This window comes from Giraffa tippelskirchi, chromosome 8 (assembly GCF_054371585.1).
Source record: "Giraffa tippelskirchi isolate mGirTip1 chromosome 8, T2T-mGirTip1v1.2.pri, whole genome shotgun sequence".
NCBI classification, from domain to species: Eukaryota; Metazoa; Chordata; class Mammalia; order Artiodactyla; family Giraffidae; genus Giraffa; species Giraffa tippelskirchi.
In genome coordinates this window covers 44,576,910-44,591,874 of record NC_137282.1, presented here as the reverse complement: position 1 = coordinate 44,591,874, position 14,965 = coordinate 44,576,910, and the positions used below count along the sequence as shown (strand labels likewise).

The 14,965-nt window shown below is 37.3% G+C and overlaps 1 protein-coding gene across 3 annotated transcripts in view; it reads right to left on the bottom strand.

Moving 5' to 3' along the window:
* CDH12 (cadherin 12) overlaps positions 1 to 14,965 on the bottom strand; it is a 293,386-nt gene that overhangs the window by 27,794 nt on the left and 250,627 nt on the right. For 2 of the 3 annotated variants that reach the window (XM_081524211.1, XM_081524212.1), the window contains one exon: positions 649 to 785. In XM_081524211.1, the coding sequence (XP_081380337.1) occupies positions 649 to 785 (137 nt within the window). Of the gene's footprint in view, positions 1 to 648; positions 786 to 12,678; positions 12,734 to 14,965 lie in introns of those variants that run through there. The other variant, XM_081524214.1, reaches the window with a different exon arrangement.

The window sequence follows — 14,965 nt, the reverse complement described above, 5'->3', positions numbered from 1 at the left end:
CAAATGACTCCTTGAAGAATTGCACTTAAAACTCCTGTATATTCCACAGTGGTGTTCGTAAAAACATGTTCGCTAATGAAAGAAGAGAGAAAGAAGAAGGGTGACTTTATAAATGCTCTCTTCAGTACTTCACTGGGTGAGCCAGTGTTTAAGACTCTGTGCATCCAGGAGGCACAGATTCAATTTCTAGAATGGAGATCCCACATGCTATATGACACAGTAAAATAAATAAATAAATAAAATCATGCTCTCTTTAACTTCAAAAACTATTTCAGAATAGGTGATTTTATGTGATGATGATTCCCTCCTGCCTGGCCTATGAAACTCTGCATAAAATATACAGGGGCGCAATGTGTAAAGACATCGGACCTATGGCGGATTTTTAAGGTTACAAGGTGGAAAGACGTGAGCTCACACCATGAAAAGCACTGCTAGATATTCTTGCCATCCTGCAAACAAGGTGCAGTGGCAGCTGTCACAATTTTTCTGGACTTAGGCTATGAGGAAAAGGAGCAAGTTTCTGAGTTTCCCCAGGAGACCACTCAGCTGTCAGTCCAAAACTGAAAAACAGCTCAGCAGGGACTCGTTTAAGAGTGTGAAATTCAAAGAACTGCAGTATAACATTGATTCCGTCCATGCCATACTTACTAACTTTACTCGCAATTATGGAGAAATTATACTGCGCGGTGCTTTCTCTGTCTAGTAATTCATTAGTGGCGATGGTTCCTTCAGTTGCATCTATTGTAAAGTAGCTGTCCCCATCACTCTTCCAATCTATGAGGTACCTGTGTATAAAAAGAAGAGATGCAAATGTGAAATGATTACACATTCATCATAATGGCAGTCAGGCTAACTTGACACAGTTCCTTATTTTTCTCCCTGTAGCTATTACCCACCTTGCAATAAAGAAGAGTGTAAGTGACAGCTTCTTTATTGCAAAGTCAGTATGCTCAAGGGGAAACTGGAAATAATGAAAGATTTAGTACTCCTGCTGTTCATATTATTTTAGGGTCTTGACACCTTGAAAGCTCAGCAGAGACTAAAATTCTAAAGCTGACCATGGGTTTCCTTAACCTGCTGAATATTAAAACTTTTTCAAGCAGTAAAAGATTCCTTAATGGTGGCTGTGGGAAGAGCTGGGGGTGGGGTAAGCATCTGGAAACAGCTACAAAGAACTTAGGTCAGAACAGAGGTAGCATCTTTGCTTCCATGGACAGAAAAAAAAAAATCATGTTAGGGAAACTAAAGGAAAATTTTTAAACTGACAGGTGCTATAATTGCACAGAAATATTTTCCTCAAACGCACAAAAAAGGGCCATGGTTGTTTTATTACTTTTAAGCATCAGAACAAGTTTCTTTAAAAAAGTGACCTTGGCTATATTGTCTCTTTATGTTCTTTATTAGCCAAACTCCTTGATAGTGAGTGATCCACTTTCTTTATGTGAAACAGTTGGAATAATAAATCCAAGAATATGAATTTTTAAAAAACCATATGCATTTGTATAAATCTTTTTGAACATATAGAGTGATATATGTAAAATTATCTTAAAGGTATATTTTCAATCATCATATTAATTGACATTTTGAAATCTTTCCATGTGCCAGGTATTGTTCTAAATATTTATGTATGTTAATAAATTCTCACAACAACCCTACATAATGATATTATTAATCACCTCATTCCACAGGTGAGGAAATTCCTGAAGTTTACAAAATTAGAAAGTTTTAGAGCTGATATTGGAGAAGGCAATGGCACCCCACTCCAGTACTCTTGCCTGGAAAATCCTATGGAAGAGGAGCCTGGTGGGCTGCGGTCCATGGGGTTGCTAAGAGTCAGACGCGACTGAGCAACTTCACTTTCACTTTTCACTTTCATGTATTGAAGGAAATGGCAACCCACTCCAGTGTTCTTGCCTGGAGAATCCCAGGGATGGGGGAGCCTGATGGGCTGCCGTCTCTGGGGTCGCACAGAGTCAGAAACGACTGAAGCGACTTAGCAGCAGCAGCAACAGAGCTGATATTTGAACCAGGTCATAAATGTTTCACACATGATTATCATTGCGTAGTCTTACCAGTTTTAAATGGGCCATTTTAAGTGAAAAGGCTCTGCTAATCAAAAGGCTAAATGCACAATATATTTATCACCATTTTTGTGATTAGAGAATCAAGGTGAAGTCCTTACAAACAGTGGCTGAAGACAGATGACCTCATTGTAGTCAGCCCCTCTAAATCCCCGGTCATCATGAAATGTTAATTAAGGCTTGTGTTTAAAAATAGTAAGTTATAATCTTGACAAACAGGTTATTTAAAATTGGGGCAGTGTGCATAACATTTTATAACTAGATCAAAACTAGTTTGTCTTTATAGGTGGGGATTTATAACTTGTCAGTATTCATTAGTAACTAATAGGATCAGAGTAAGAACCAAGCTTTTTATCTGCCTTTGATATTTCTATTGTTGATTTTTGAAATGCATTGATGCTTTATGAGTTCAGTGTAGCATCCTGTCTCATAGAAATGATCTCAAAAATTATAAATGAACTTAAAAGCCAGAGTGTACAGCATATAATGAGCTTCATTCTCCCTATTGCAAGATGCCCTTTTTGGAACAAAAATGCATCTTCTCACAGTACCCATTTTCAGCACCTTTATTCAACTTGGTAACATGCCTAATTTGAGGTAGATTGTTACTGAACTTCCTTGGTGACTATAGCATTTCTGAAGAATTGCTGGTGTAGACTAACAGTGGCTGGTGTTTAATGGTAGAATTCACTAAATATTTGCTGAATGCCCACTATGCGGCAGACATTGTAGTAGGGTAGAAGCACAAAGGAAATTATAAAGTATAATGCTCACTAATAATGAGTCTAGTTGGAGGAATGTATATAAAGAGGATTATTATGTTTGATAGAAGGACAGAAAAGACAATACAGGAGTACAAAGAAGATCCCTGTTTCAACACCTACTGGTTCAGGCAAACCTTCCCGCACACGATGTTTGACTGGCATTAGAAGGCTATAAAGGAATTATTTATGAGAGGAGAGAGGCAGACAAAGTAAGGAGAGGAGGAAAGATATTTTAGGAACATCAACAGCAGCAGCAAAACCATAGACTTCAAAACCAAGCCCACCAGGTTCCTCTGTCCTCGGAATTCTCCAAGCAAGAATACTGGAGTGGGTAGCCCTTTCCTTCTCTGAGGTATCTTCCTGACCCAGGGATCGAACCCAGGTCTCCTGAATCACAGGCAGATTCTTTACAGTTTGAGCCACCATGGAAGCCCCTTTCACTTTCAGAAGGCTATAAAGGAATTATTTACGAGAAGAGGGAGGCAGACAAAGGAGGAGGAACATCAACAGCAGTAGCAAAACCATAGAGTTTTTGTGAGAAACTATAAGCTGTTAGGAATTTCAGTAAAATATCAGAAAGGAATAATAACCTGAAAAAAGATAAACTATTTAGGTCAAGGAGGGTCTTGTAAATTATATTAAGGAGATGAAACATGATCTTGTAGTTAATGAACAATTCAAAGGATATGGGATAACTGTTAACCACTTTTAAGGCAGAGGGTGAATGTATTTTGAAGGGGACAAGACTGTAAGCATTTCCTGTAAGCCAGAATCTTGCCAAGAGACAAGGAGAGTCACTAGAGCTGGAAAGAGATTTAATTCAATGGGTTGTGGGTGGTTGAAATAACTAGGGTTATGCAGGCTGGGCTTCCCAGGTGGCACTAGTGGTGAAGAATCTGCCTGCTAATTCAGGAGACATAAGAGATGTGGGTTCGATCCCTGGGCCCCGAAAGATCCCCTAGAGGAGGGCATGGCAACCCACTCCAGTATTCTTGCCTGGAAAATCCCGTGGACAGAGGAGACTGGTGGGCTACAATCCTTGGGGTCGTAAAGAGTCAGACACAACTGAAAAGATTTAGAATGCATTCACATGCAGGCTGAAGGAAAGAAGACACAAAACATGCTGGTGGCCTTTACTTTGACCAGGATACTCATGTGAAGTGACTATCAGATTTATTTGTCATATTTCAGTGTGATTGAGATGGGACAGGAAAACGGAATCTACAGAAATTATTATTTTGGATAAGTAGAACAAAGACTTTGATGTCAGAGCTGCACAAGGTCATAACGGGTTTCCTCAGAAAACCATAAGCACCAAGAGTAATCAAATATTGATGTCAAAATATTCATGTTTGGTGCAGATATGGTAGAGCGTTAAATCTAAGTGTGATTTGAGAGCCTGAATATAACTTGCAGTGCTGCGATTCTATTACTAATTTCTATACACAATGGATGGAATTCCCATACACTTTTCATGGATGGAATATTTTTTTTAATTATTGTTTCCTGTAACTGTTCTGTGCTGATCTTAACAAACATATTTTGCTCCGAGCACTACAATAAAGTCTCACTTTTCAAGCATATGCTTCCTTTTTTCCTAAGCCCTATTTTAAATAATAGCTTTATCCACATACTATTGGAGAAGGGAATGGCAAACCATTCCAGCATTCTTGCCTGGAGAATTCCATGAACAGAAGAGCCTGATGGGCTGCAGTCTATGGGGTTACAAAGAGTCGGACATGACAGAGCGACTAGCACTTCACATACTATACAATTTCCCAGTTTAAACTGAACAATTCAATCATTTTCATATATTCAAGTTGGGCGGTAGGTGGTAAGTTTTAAGATGTATTAAACTTATTAGTTCTTTTTTTTTTTTCATTTAATTCATTACTTGGGGTAAACTCCAATTACCTAGAAATTTCACTTCTATAGATTGAAGATTGTGAAGGTGTGGTGTTTCTGGATTTCTCCTCTGCTACTTCCTTTTGCATTGAGTGCATATTATGCCGATGGAATATTAATTCTTTTATTAAATAATAATGTTATACTCTATATTTTTAGTTATTTTCTTTTTTCTGCTCCAGGTTTTACTATATACTGCTTAGCATAGATTGAAATTTATGTTAATTTAATTCTATAAAATATAGAAATTTTACTCCTATGTAGCCACGTGCTATTATATATATATGAAAATTGAAAGTGAAGTCACTCAGTCCTGTCCAACTCTTTGTGACCCATGAACTGTAGCCTGTCAGGCTCCTCCATCCATGGGATTTTCCAGGTAAGAATAATGGAATGGGTTGCCATTTCCTTCTCCAGGGGATCTTCCTGACCGAGGGATTGAACCCAGGTCTCCTATATTGCGGGTAGATTCTTTATCAGCTGAGCCACAAAGGAAGCCCATATACACAAAAACATATACATTTATATTAACATATTTTTTCCCTGGTGGTGGCTCAGTGGTAAAGAACCCATCTGTCTTTGAGGAGACACAGGTTTGATCCCTAGATCTGGAAGATCCCCTGAAGAAGGAAATGGCAACCCACTCCAGTATTCTTGCCTGGGAAATCTCATGGACAGAGGAACCTGGCAGGTTACCATCCATGGGGTCACAAGAGAGTCAGACACGAGTTGCCAACTAAACAACAACAATCTATAGTATATTGATACAGAAAAAAATTTAGTAAAACATTTTTATAATTAGTACTTTTATAATCTTATGTCTATTAAAGCTGGAAAATAAAGGGAAGCAAATATTTTGGGAAGAGCTTAAGTTGTCTAGTCCTACAGACTCTTTTACCCTGGGAAATTCTCTAACTTCTACAGGTACTGGATGGAGGCAGCATGGTCTTCTCATTTCGTTCTCATTTAGACTCTGCAGGAATGAAACAAACAATGTGAAGTGAGGGTGACTAGACTCCAGATTTTCAGCCTGCCTGGGAGAGGACTTCTGCCCTGTGAGTGAGGTCGAGTGGAGGAAGCAAGCTGCCAACCGCTCAACTAGGAATTTCGCTTCTGAGGATTCAGAGGTGGAAAACAGAAATGCTGGCATCCTGCCCCTCCCAGCAAGATGATATATCCCACGATTGAGAGCTGAGGACAGAGGAGCCATCTTTTCTCAGCCATTCTGTCCAGGGTCCAGAGAAAATTCTCTATCCGGCTGAACTGGCAGATGAGAGTGGAAGTGAGAGAGCAGGTCCTGGGTCAAGTGCCACAGCCTCTTGTTGTTCTTAACAAGTTTTAGTCGATCTTCTTGAATAAATGTTTAATCATTTGCTATATGCTTTTAGGAAATCTTCCAGAAAGAGCAAATGGTTTTTAGTAAGCTTTAACAAATAACTTTCACCATTTATGCTTGTTTCACTGGAATGACTTCTCATGCTGCCACTCCTTAAGTAGTATCTCCATTAGTTTCGGGAATTCCTTTCTTTTTTTCTCATTTACTCCAGTTAAACTGCATGACATTATTTAGAGCTCTTCTGTATTTAAACCATTGTAAAACTATGCAATGAATAGGTCCTTCTTTGCTGCCCTTAGCATTCAATCGTTTTGCAGATTTTTGGCAAACATAAGACAGATTACATTCATTTTGTGCCTGTGTTTGTCTTTCTTACTCAAGGCCCTCTAAATTACTTGTGGCCCTTTAGCTCTGTGTTGCCAAACCTCTGAGGTGTTACCTGCACACAGCATCTGCCACCTAAACCTTACCATCAATGCACAGGTCCACTACCCATAGAATAGTCAAATATTTCTACTTCAAGGAAACATATCTAGGGCTTTAAGAGTGTCTTACATAGGACAATTCACTGTTTCAGGTTTGCCGAGTGAGGACTTTCTCAGTACTAGCTCTGAGTGTCCTAAGGACCCCCCAAACTCCTTGGTCCCAGAAAAAAAAGGGAACACTGATCACTTTACTTCTACTTAACACTTACAGCATGTTAAAATTTATAAAGCTATTCAAACAGAATATGTATACAATGAATCAGTATACACTCACAGGTCATTTTTTAAATATAATTTTTACAAAAAATTTTATTTATTTATGTGTCTTGGCTGTGCTGGATCTCTGTTGCTGCATGGGCTTTTCTCTAGTTGCGGAGAGTAGGAACTACTCTCTAAATGTGGTACACAGGCTTCTCCATTTGGTGGCTTCCCTTGTTGCAGAGCATGAACTCAACAGTTGCAGTGTCTGGGCTCTAGGGCATAGGCTCCACAATTGTGGCCCACGGACTTAGTTGTATTGTTGCATGTAGGATCTTCCCAGACCAAGAATTAAACCCATGTCTTCTGCATTGGCAGGTAGATTCTTTACCACTGAGCCATCAGGGAATCCCCACAGGTCATTTTTAATTGTGGTTTTAATTTTTTCTGGTAATGAGTTTCAAAAATTCAATAACTTAAATACTGCATACATAAAATATGTGCCCATCTCTGTTGATACATACACATATATACATATATGTATATATATCAAAGTAAAAGAAAGTGAAAGTGAAGTCACTCAGTTGTGTCTGACTCTTGGTGACCCAAGGGACTGTAACCTGCCAGGCTCCTCCATCCATGGGATTTTCCAGGTAAGAATACTGGAGTAGGTTGCCATTTCCTTCTCCAGGGGATCTTCTTGATCCAGGGGTTGAACCCTGGTCTCCCACACCACAGGCAGACTCTTTACCATCTGAGTCACCAAGGAAGCCATATATGTCAAACTAAAATTCAATATATTGGAAAGTGAACAGACAAATTTCAGTTATTTAGTTATTTCAGTCTAACACTGAGATAAAGTTTGCATTCCATAAATTAACCACCACTGAGAGGCAAAGAAATATATATATAGAATGAAGAACATGTACTTTTTGGAGAGATAACTAGGGAGATATACAAGTTCCCTCACTTTCCTTGTGCAATTAGGTTAGGAATCTTTCTCTCTATTGTCTGTTCTCCTTGTCTCCTATAAAATTTGGAAAATAATACCGATGTAGCCATGTAAGGGAAAATGTGGTACAGATGAAATGAGATAAGATATATGTACCTAGGTATAGAATCACACGTGGGATGTTTACATGCATGTACATGTGTGTGTATGTAACCTTTCCTCCCACTCTCTTTCTACATTATCGATTATTTTGTATTATTTTTCATTTAAAACAAAATGCCTTCTTCCTAACACATAATTACATCCTTTGTAATTGTAACATATATATCTTTCAACCTTAAAACATCTGAGGTTCTTCCCTGGTGATCCAGTGGTTAAGATTTCACCCTCCCAATGCAGGGGATTCAGACTGGATCCCTCATCAGTCAACTAGAGCAAGATCCTGCATGCCACAACTAAGGCCCAGTGCAGCAAAAAGAAAAAAAACCTCCTGAACTACAAAACCCCCACAAACCCTAGAAGTACAGAGCACTGGAACAATGACAGGCTTTATTTCTTACAATAGTGCTTTTGCCTGGTCCTCATTCACTGTTTTCTGGCATCTAGTTTTTATCTCCATCATCTTGTGGCCGTTGTTACCCCCTTTGTTTGTATGTTATCCTCTCAGAAAGCTTGGTGGTGGTTTAGCTGCTAGGTCATGTCTTGCTCTTGGAAGACCATGGGCTGTAGCCCACCAGCCTCCTCTGTCCGTGGGATTTCCCAGGTAAGCATACTGAAATGGTTGCCATTCCCTTCTCCAGGGGATCTTCTCACTCCAAGGATCGAACCTGAGTCTCCTGCATTGCAGGCAGATACTTTATCAACTGAGCCATCAGGGAAGCTTCAGAAAGCTTACTGCCTTCTTAATATTTTCGACTTAGTGAAACATCTTCAGCATCCTCCTGGAACTGGTCAAACTCTTAATACTAGGTCCTGGCATTTTCCTAAGATCCTATCTTAGTGTGACTGGCTAATCTCTATGCCTGACTGAATGATAAACTTGAGACAATGACCATTTTCTATTGTGATATTTTGCCCAGTATAACAATTACAGGATATTGGTAAGAATTAATCATCAGTGAACTGACGATGAAAACACTCCTATATTTCCTGGATATTTTCAGAGAAGACATGACCCAGTTCTAAAATGCCTTTGATCAGTTTCTGGAAAACACCATCCCAGTGTGAGCATCACTAGTTTACTTTGCTACAGCTCACATCCAATCTAAGGGTAGATTGATATCTTAATTGCAACTAATCACAACAGTATAATATGAAATGTCTAACTTGGCCCAGCTCACCAGTTTAAATGAGTAAAACCTTTAGATAGTGACTGTGTTTAAGTCATCTTATACTTATTAAGTGAGTAGATGATATTCAAATGAAAAAGGTATTTATGATCTAAATGATACAAATCTACAGTTCCTAGTAGGCATAGTGACTGTTGCTAAGAAATTTGTTTTAATAATTGAATGGAAATCAAAAATTAATGTATTAACTTAATCTGCACAAACCACTTGACAGAGAACAATTTTATTACTTTTCTGCAAATGAGTTTTCAGAAATGTCTCAAAGTTTTGTTCTCTTCACTAGGTAAGCATTTTCCTTAAAATTGTTTCTTTTAATTTGCCTAATAACTTTCTCACAGTTAATGGAAAAGCTAACTTTGACCCTGTCCCAATTCTCAAACACATTTTATACAAAAGTTCTTGATGACACAGAGTTATATTAAAAGTATTACATTTCATTCTTTAAGCAATAAAGTGTAGAAGTAATGGCTCAAGTCCAGGAAGGAAATATTATTTTGTTAAATTACTAAAAATAGATCAAAATATTTTCACTCTTCACTATTCTCTCATGTTTGTTTGCCTTTAAAAAAATTATGTCTGGTTGCAGATAACTAAATGAAAATAAATTCAGTTCAATTTATTTCCATAAACATTTTACAGAGAACTTAGGCCAATTAAAATGTAATTGCTTCATCAACATCACAATTACATTGTTTTCTTGGGAATCCCTATATGTTTCTCTCAAACTTTTTTAAATAGTAGTTCTAATTTCCCCGCTATTTTTTTTTTTTCTAATCCTCCTCTTCATTCTTAGTTTCCTCTCAGCAGAATTAAGTCATATATCAGTTAAGATAGATTCCCTTGTTTATTTTAAATGCCTGATGAAAAGATAAACACATTATCAAATTATTAAATTAATAAAGGCACAGTTCTTCTACCTTTAAATTCCATCTCAAGGCATGTAATAAATGTAAAATAGATCTCTAATGATAAAGGAATATACCATAATCTACATAGTATTGAAATCATAGCTGTTATACTTTATTTTCTTCAATGTGGCTTAAGCTCTCCTCATTATGGGGATTTTTTTTTAGTCATTTTTTTTAATAATCACACATTGTTTTCTGCCTGTGTATGGCCTTACATAACTAGATGTCAACTCTCCTCTGCCCTCAAGGCTTTAAACCTGGTCTTTGATTTATTCAGCAGGGACCTCAAAGCAACTTCCTCTAGTGGAAAGAAAATTAAGTTTAGACAAATATTGATTAAATATGGGTTCTACACTTAGCTTAGATAGAAAGCATGTAGTGAAAGTTTTTTCAGTATTACAAGTATGAACAGTAATACCTGGCTAAGTGAGTAAAGAATGTGATCATACCTTTGCTCAGGTCTTCCCATGAAACCTTGCCAAAACCCTCTAGGAAATATTTGTTGCTTCCTTAAAAAAAAATAGGGGGCTTCCCTGATGGCTCAACAAGTAAAGAATCCACCTGCAATGCAGGAGACACAGGAGAAATGGGCTTGATCCCTGGATCAGGGGGATCCCTTGGAGAAGGATATGACAACCCACTCCAGTATTCTTGCCTAGAGAATCCTGTGGACAGAGGAGCCTGGCTGGCTATAGCCCAAAGGGTTGCAAAGAATTGGACATGACTGAGGGACTGAGCAGCAGTGTTACAAAATTCTATATTCTTACTTCTTTTATCTTATTTACATATTTGAATTTTTGTTAACAGTCTTTCTCAAATGAGAAGGATAAAATAATTACACTTTGTTTTAATGATTATGCAGAAAGTTTCTTTAGAGTAGGGCTGGATTTATTGTTCCATCCATAATATCTTGTACTTGCATGCATGCATTGAATTATCTTATAAAGATATCTGACTGTTCCTCTTAATAATGACCTGATCACATTTCAAGCATGGAAATATTTGTTTTATATCTTTGAGTATCCAGATTTACTTATTCTGAAGTCTTTCTATGTAGCCATATCACAATTATTCCCTTGAACTGAATCAAATGCCAGTTGTTGCATATCAAGTTGAATCTATTTACTCTCACTGAACGCTGTGGCCAATGTCTCTGAAGAAAGACGTCATTGTAACTAGAGTCATTTACTGTTTGATACACAAATATGGGCATCACGTTTGAAAGAAAGCTTTTATTTTCTGTTTGCTTTTTTTTTCTTTCTCATAACTAATCTTCCATTTCTTCCTTGTGATTTGTCAACTCTTTAGCTCCTTTTCTCTGAAAATTACTCACATTCTCTTAACTCAAAAATAACCTTGGACAGCCTATTAACTGGATTCTGACTATTACAATAATTTTCATGGTGAAAGATTTATATCAATTTAGGATATATTTGAAGTAACAATCTTTAGAAAATATAAAAATTCTAAATAACTGATTAAAAAAAAAACTATTCTCTAAAAGTATGTAAATTATAGAGAGTAGGGAAAGAGCTGTGAAATTTACACTTACATAGAGCCCTCAACCCTTTGAGACAAAGCAAAGAAACTGAAACTCTAGCAGACAAAATGCAAACCCCAAACATTTAGGTAAGTAATAAAGAACATAGATTTAAGGACTTCCCTGGCCATCCAGTGGTTAAGAATCAGCAATTCCAATGCAAGGGGCATGGGTTCAATTCCTGGTCAGGGAATTAAGATCCCACATGCCATGTGGCATGACCAAAAACAAAGAAAAAACAACAACAATGAAACAAAAAACATAGACTTGGACATTGCTTCATTCTGAGGAGTTACATGAAGCACAAAAAGATAGCTTCAAGACATTCACCGTCATAACTAATATCTGGACACTCAGCCATCATATCATTACAAAAATGCAAAATTTATTTTAAAATAAAACCAAATATATCATTGGATATCAAGATCCAATCCTTATAAAAATTAGAGCTATATATCTGTATCATAAATTCACTGAATTTTATCAGTAAATTCTTAGATCTAAATCTTGTAAGGACTTTGTAGTTGTATAGAAAAATAAAAAGTACTGAACCTCAAGTAATAACCATTTTTTTCCATATGTACAAAAACGTCAGCAAAAGAACTGTATTTTTTTTATTTTATATTTCTAGCCTGACCAATGTCAATGTTCACATACTTGAATACAACACTTTTCAGTTTTAAGTAAAGTTATTGTAAGTTTTAAACAAGATGAACCTATGTAAAGTGCTTAGAATGCTTGCAGGCATATAATAAGGTCCATGGTTATCACATGTTACTGACATGTTTTGGCATTCTATTTTAACAAGATACTGAAAATTATTAAATTTTATTTGTATTCCCCAAAATTCTGGAATTACAAAGCAATGCAAAAACCTAGATGAACACCTCAATAAATGCTTATTATCAAAACAATTAGAATCTAGCTAATTATGTTCATATTAGTCACTCAGTCATGTCCTACTCTTTGTGACCTCATAGACTCTAGCCCTCCAGGCTCCTCTGGTCATGGAATTCTCCAGGCAAGAATATTGAAGGGGGTTACCCATCTCCAGGAGATCTTCCCAACCCAGGGATCAAACCTGGGTCTCCTGCATTGCAGGAATATTCTTTACCATCTGAACCATCAAGGAGGTCCTTCCCATTTTACTGAAGTCATACCTGAGTTTTCCTGGCCCTCAGATTCTCTCGCTATAAAATAATCACTGTGATGCTTAAAAAAACTCTGGCCAAAGAATAAGCTATTATGACATCATTATTTGCTGTTAGCTAATTGCCACTGAGTATGACTAAGATCATGGCATCCAGTTCCATCACTTCATGGTGAACAGAAGGGGGGAAAGTGGAAGCAGTGATAGATTTTATTTTCCTGGGCTCCAAAATTACTCTGAATGATGACTGCAGCCATAAAATTGAAAACAAAAACAAAAAACTTGCTTCTTGGAAAGAAAGCTGAGCTAAACCTAGACGGTGTATTGAAAAGCAGAGACATGACTTTGCTGACACAGGTCCATATAGTCAAAGCTATGGTTTTTCCAGTAGTCATATAGGGATGTGACAGTTGGACCATAAAGAAGGCTGAGAGACAAAGAATTGATGTTTTTGAATTGTAGTGTTGGAGAAGACTCTTGAGAGTCCCTTGGACTGCAAGGAGATCAAACCAGTCAACCATAAAGGAATCAACTCTGAATATTCATTGGAAGGACAGATCCTGACACTGAATCTCCAATACTTTGGCCACCTGGTGCAAAGAGCTGACTCACTGGAAAAGACACTGATATCGGGAAAGATTGAAGGCCAATAGAGAAGGGGCCGGCAAAGGATGAAATAGTTAGGTAGCATCCTGACTCAATGGATGAGTCTGAGCAAACTCTGGGAGATAGTGAAGGACAGGGAAGTCTGGTGTGCTGCAGTCCATGGGGTGGCAAAGAATTAAACAGGATTTAAGGACTGAACAACAGGACGATAAAGAATAGAAATGTAAAGGAAACAATAGCTAGAAATGCAGCTCATGGCAAGAGAGGACAGGACATGGATTATTTGTGAGGGCATTACACCTAACTGAACTTTTCTTCTAAAGTTGTGCAGTCCCTGGCTAATGCCATTGCTTTCTGGCTCTTTGCTTTGCTCAGTGATGATGAAATAATAACATTAATAAAATACTCAGTGATGTGGAATACCCTAGTCTTAAATTAATACCAGGCACAATAACCCTATGAAAATGGTAATGCAAATCAGTAAATGCAGTAAAGCAAAGGCAAACAAACAGAACACATCTACACATGCCAAGTAATTTGTTGTTTTGATGCTTATTTTTCATAACATATTTTTACTATCAATCTTATGTGAGCAAACATGTTTTCAGGCTTAGAAGTGATTCATACTCCACATTCCTCAACTGACTTGATTCAAGTCTACTGTTTCCTCCAAGGACATGAAAGTAAGACAACTTTTATGTTGATTCAAAACCACCTCTGTCTTTTGACAACTCCTCACAGGGATCAATTAAATCCATCTGTGTCTACAGCTTCAGTGACTCAGTCTGCCACCCATTAGAAATAAGACTAAGGATGCTCCCTTATTTCAAAGTAGCACTTGTCAGACACTAGCTTCTGTGACATGAAAAACAAATAAACAAGATAGGCTTGTAGCTGGAGAATTTCTCTACAGTGTAGCCTTTCTTTATTCCACATACTTGGGTCTTGATATAATTATTTCCTTATGCTTAGAAGTTTGTAATTCTCACCTTTACCTTTACAGGGTGATATTTTTAGTTGTAAATGCTCTGATTTTTTTTAAAGTATTTCATTAAAATAATATTTTATTCTTAGCTTGACCCTATCATGCTATGATCAGTATTCAAAAATAGAACATACAGCAAATTAAGCAACTTAGCATGTCCCCTAAGATATCATGTCCCACTATGTCCCACAATTCTCATCTATTGAAGTGTAGAGAGTTTCAATTTATTTACCTTTTTTATTGCTTTCTTTACAACCTTCCATATTTCTTCCATTCTATTTACATTCTTGAAATTACCTGTAAATCTACTCAGCAGGCATTTTCTACTTTCACAATGACTAGCAGCACACACGGGGTGTTCAGGAACAAGACTGATGAATGATGACAGATTAATGTATAACAACTACTAAGGCAGCAGATTCTTGAGAATGCCCCTGCAAACACTGATAATAAACAGACTTTTTTGGACTTTAACTGAAAGTGAACCATGCAGTAATTTGAGCATGTATAACAAGTTGAACCCAATGAGCAAATGAGCCAGGATTCAACCTGATAGGTAAGGGTGCTAATAATGGCACTTTTTCTTCCCTTTCTCAAGACAAATGTGCTTTTAGAGTTCTCTCTTGATCACAGACATGCTTCAAGAAGGAAGGCATCCGGGCCACTTTGGGGGATAGATGTGACACATACAAAGAGCAGAGCTTAC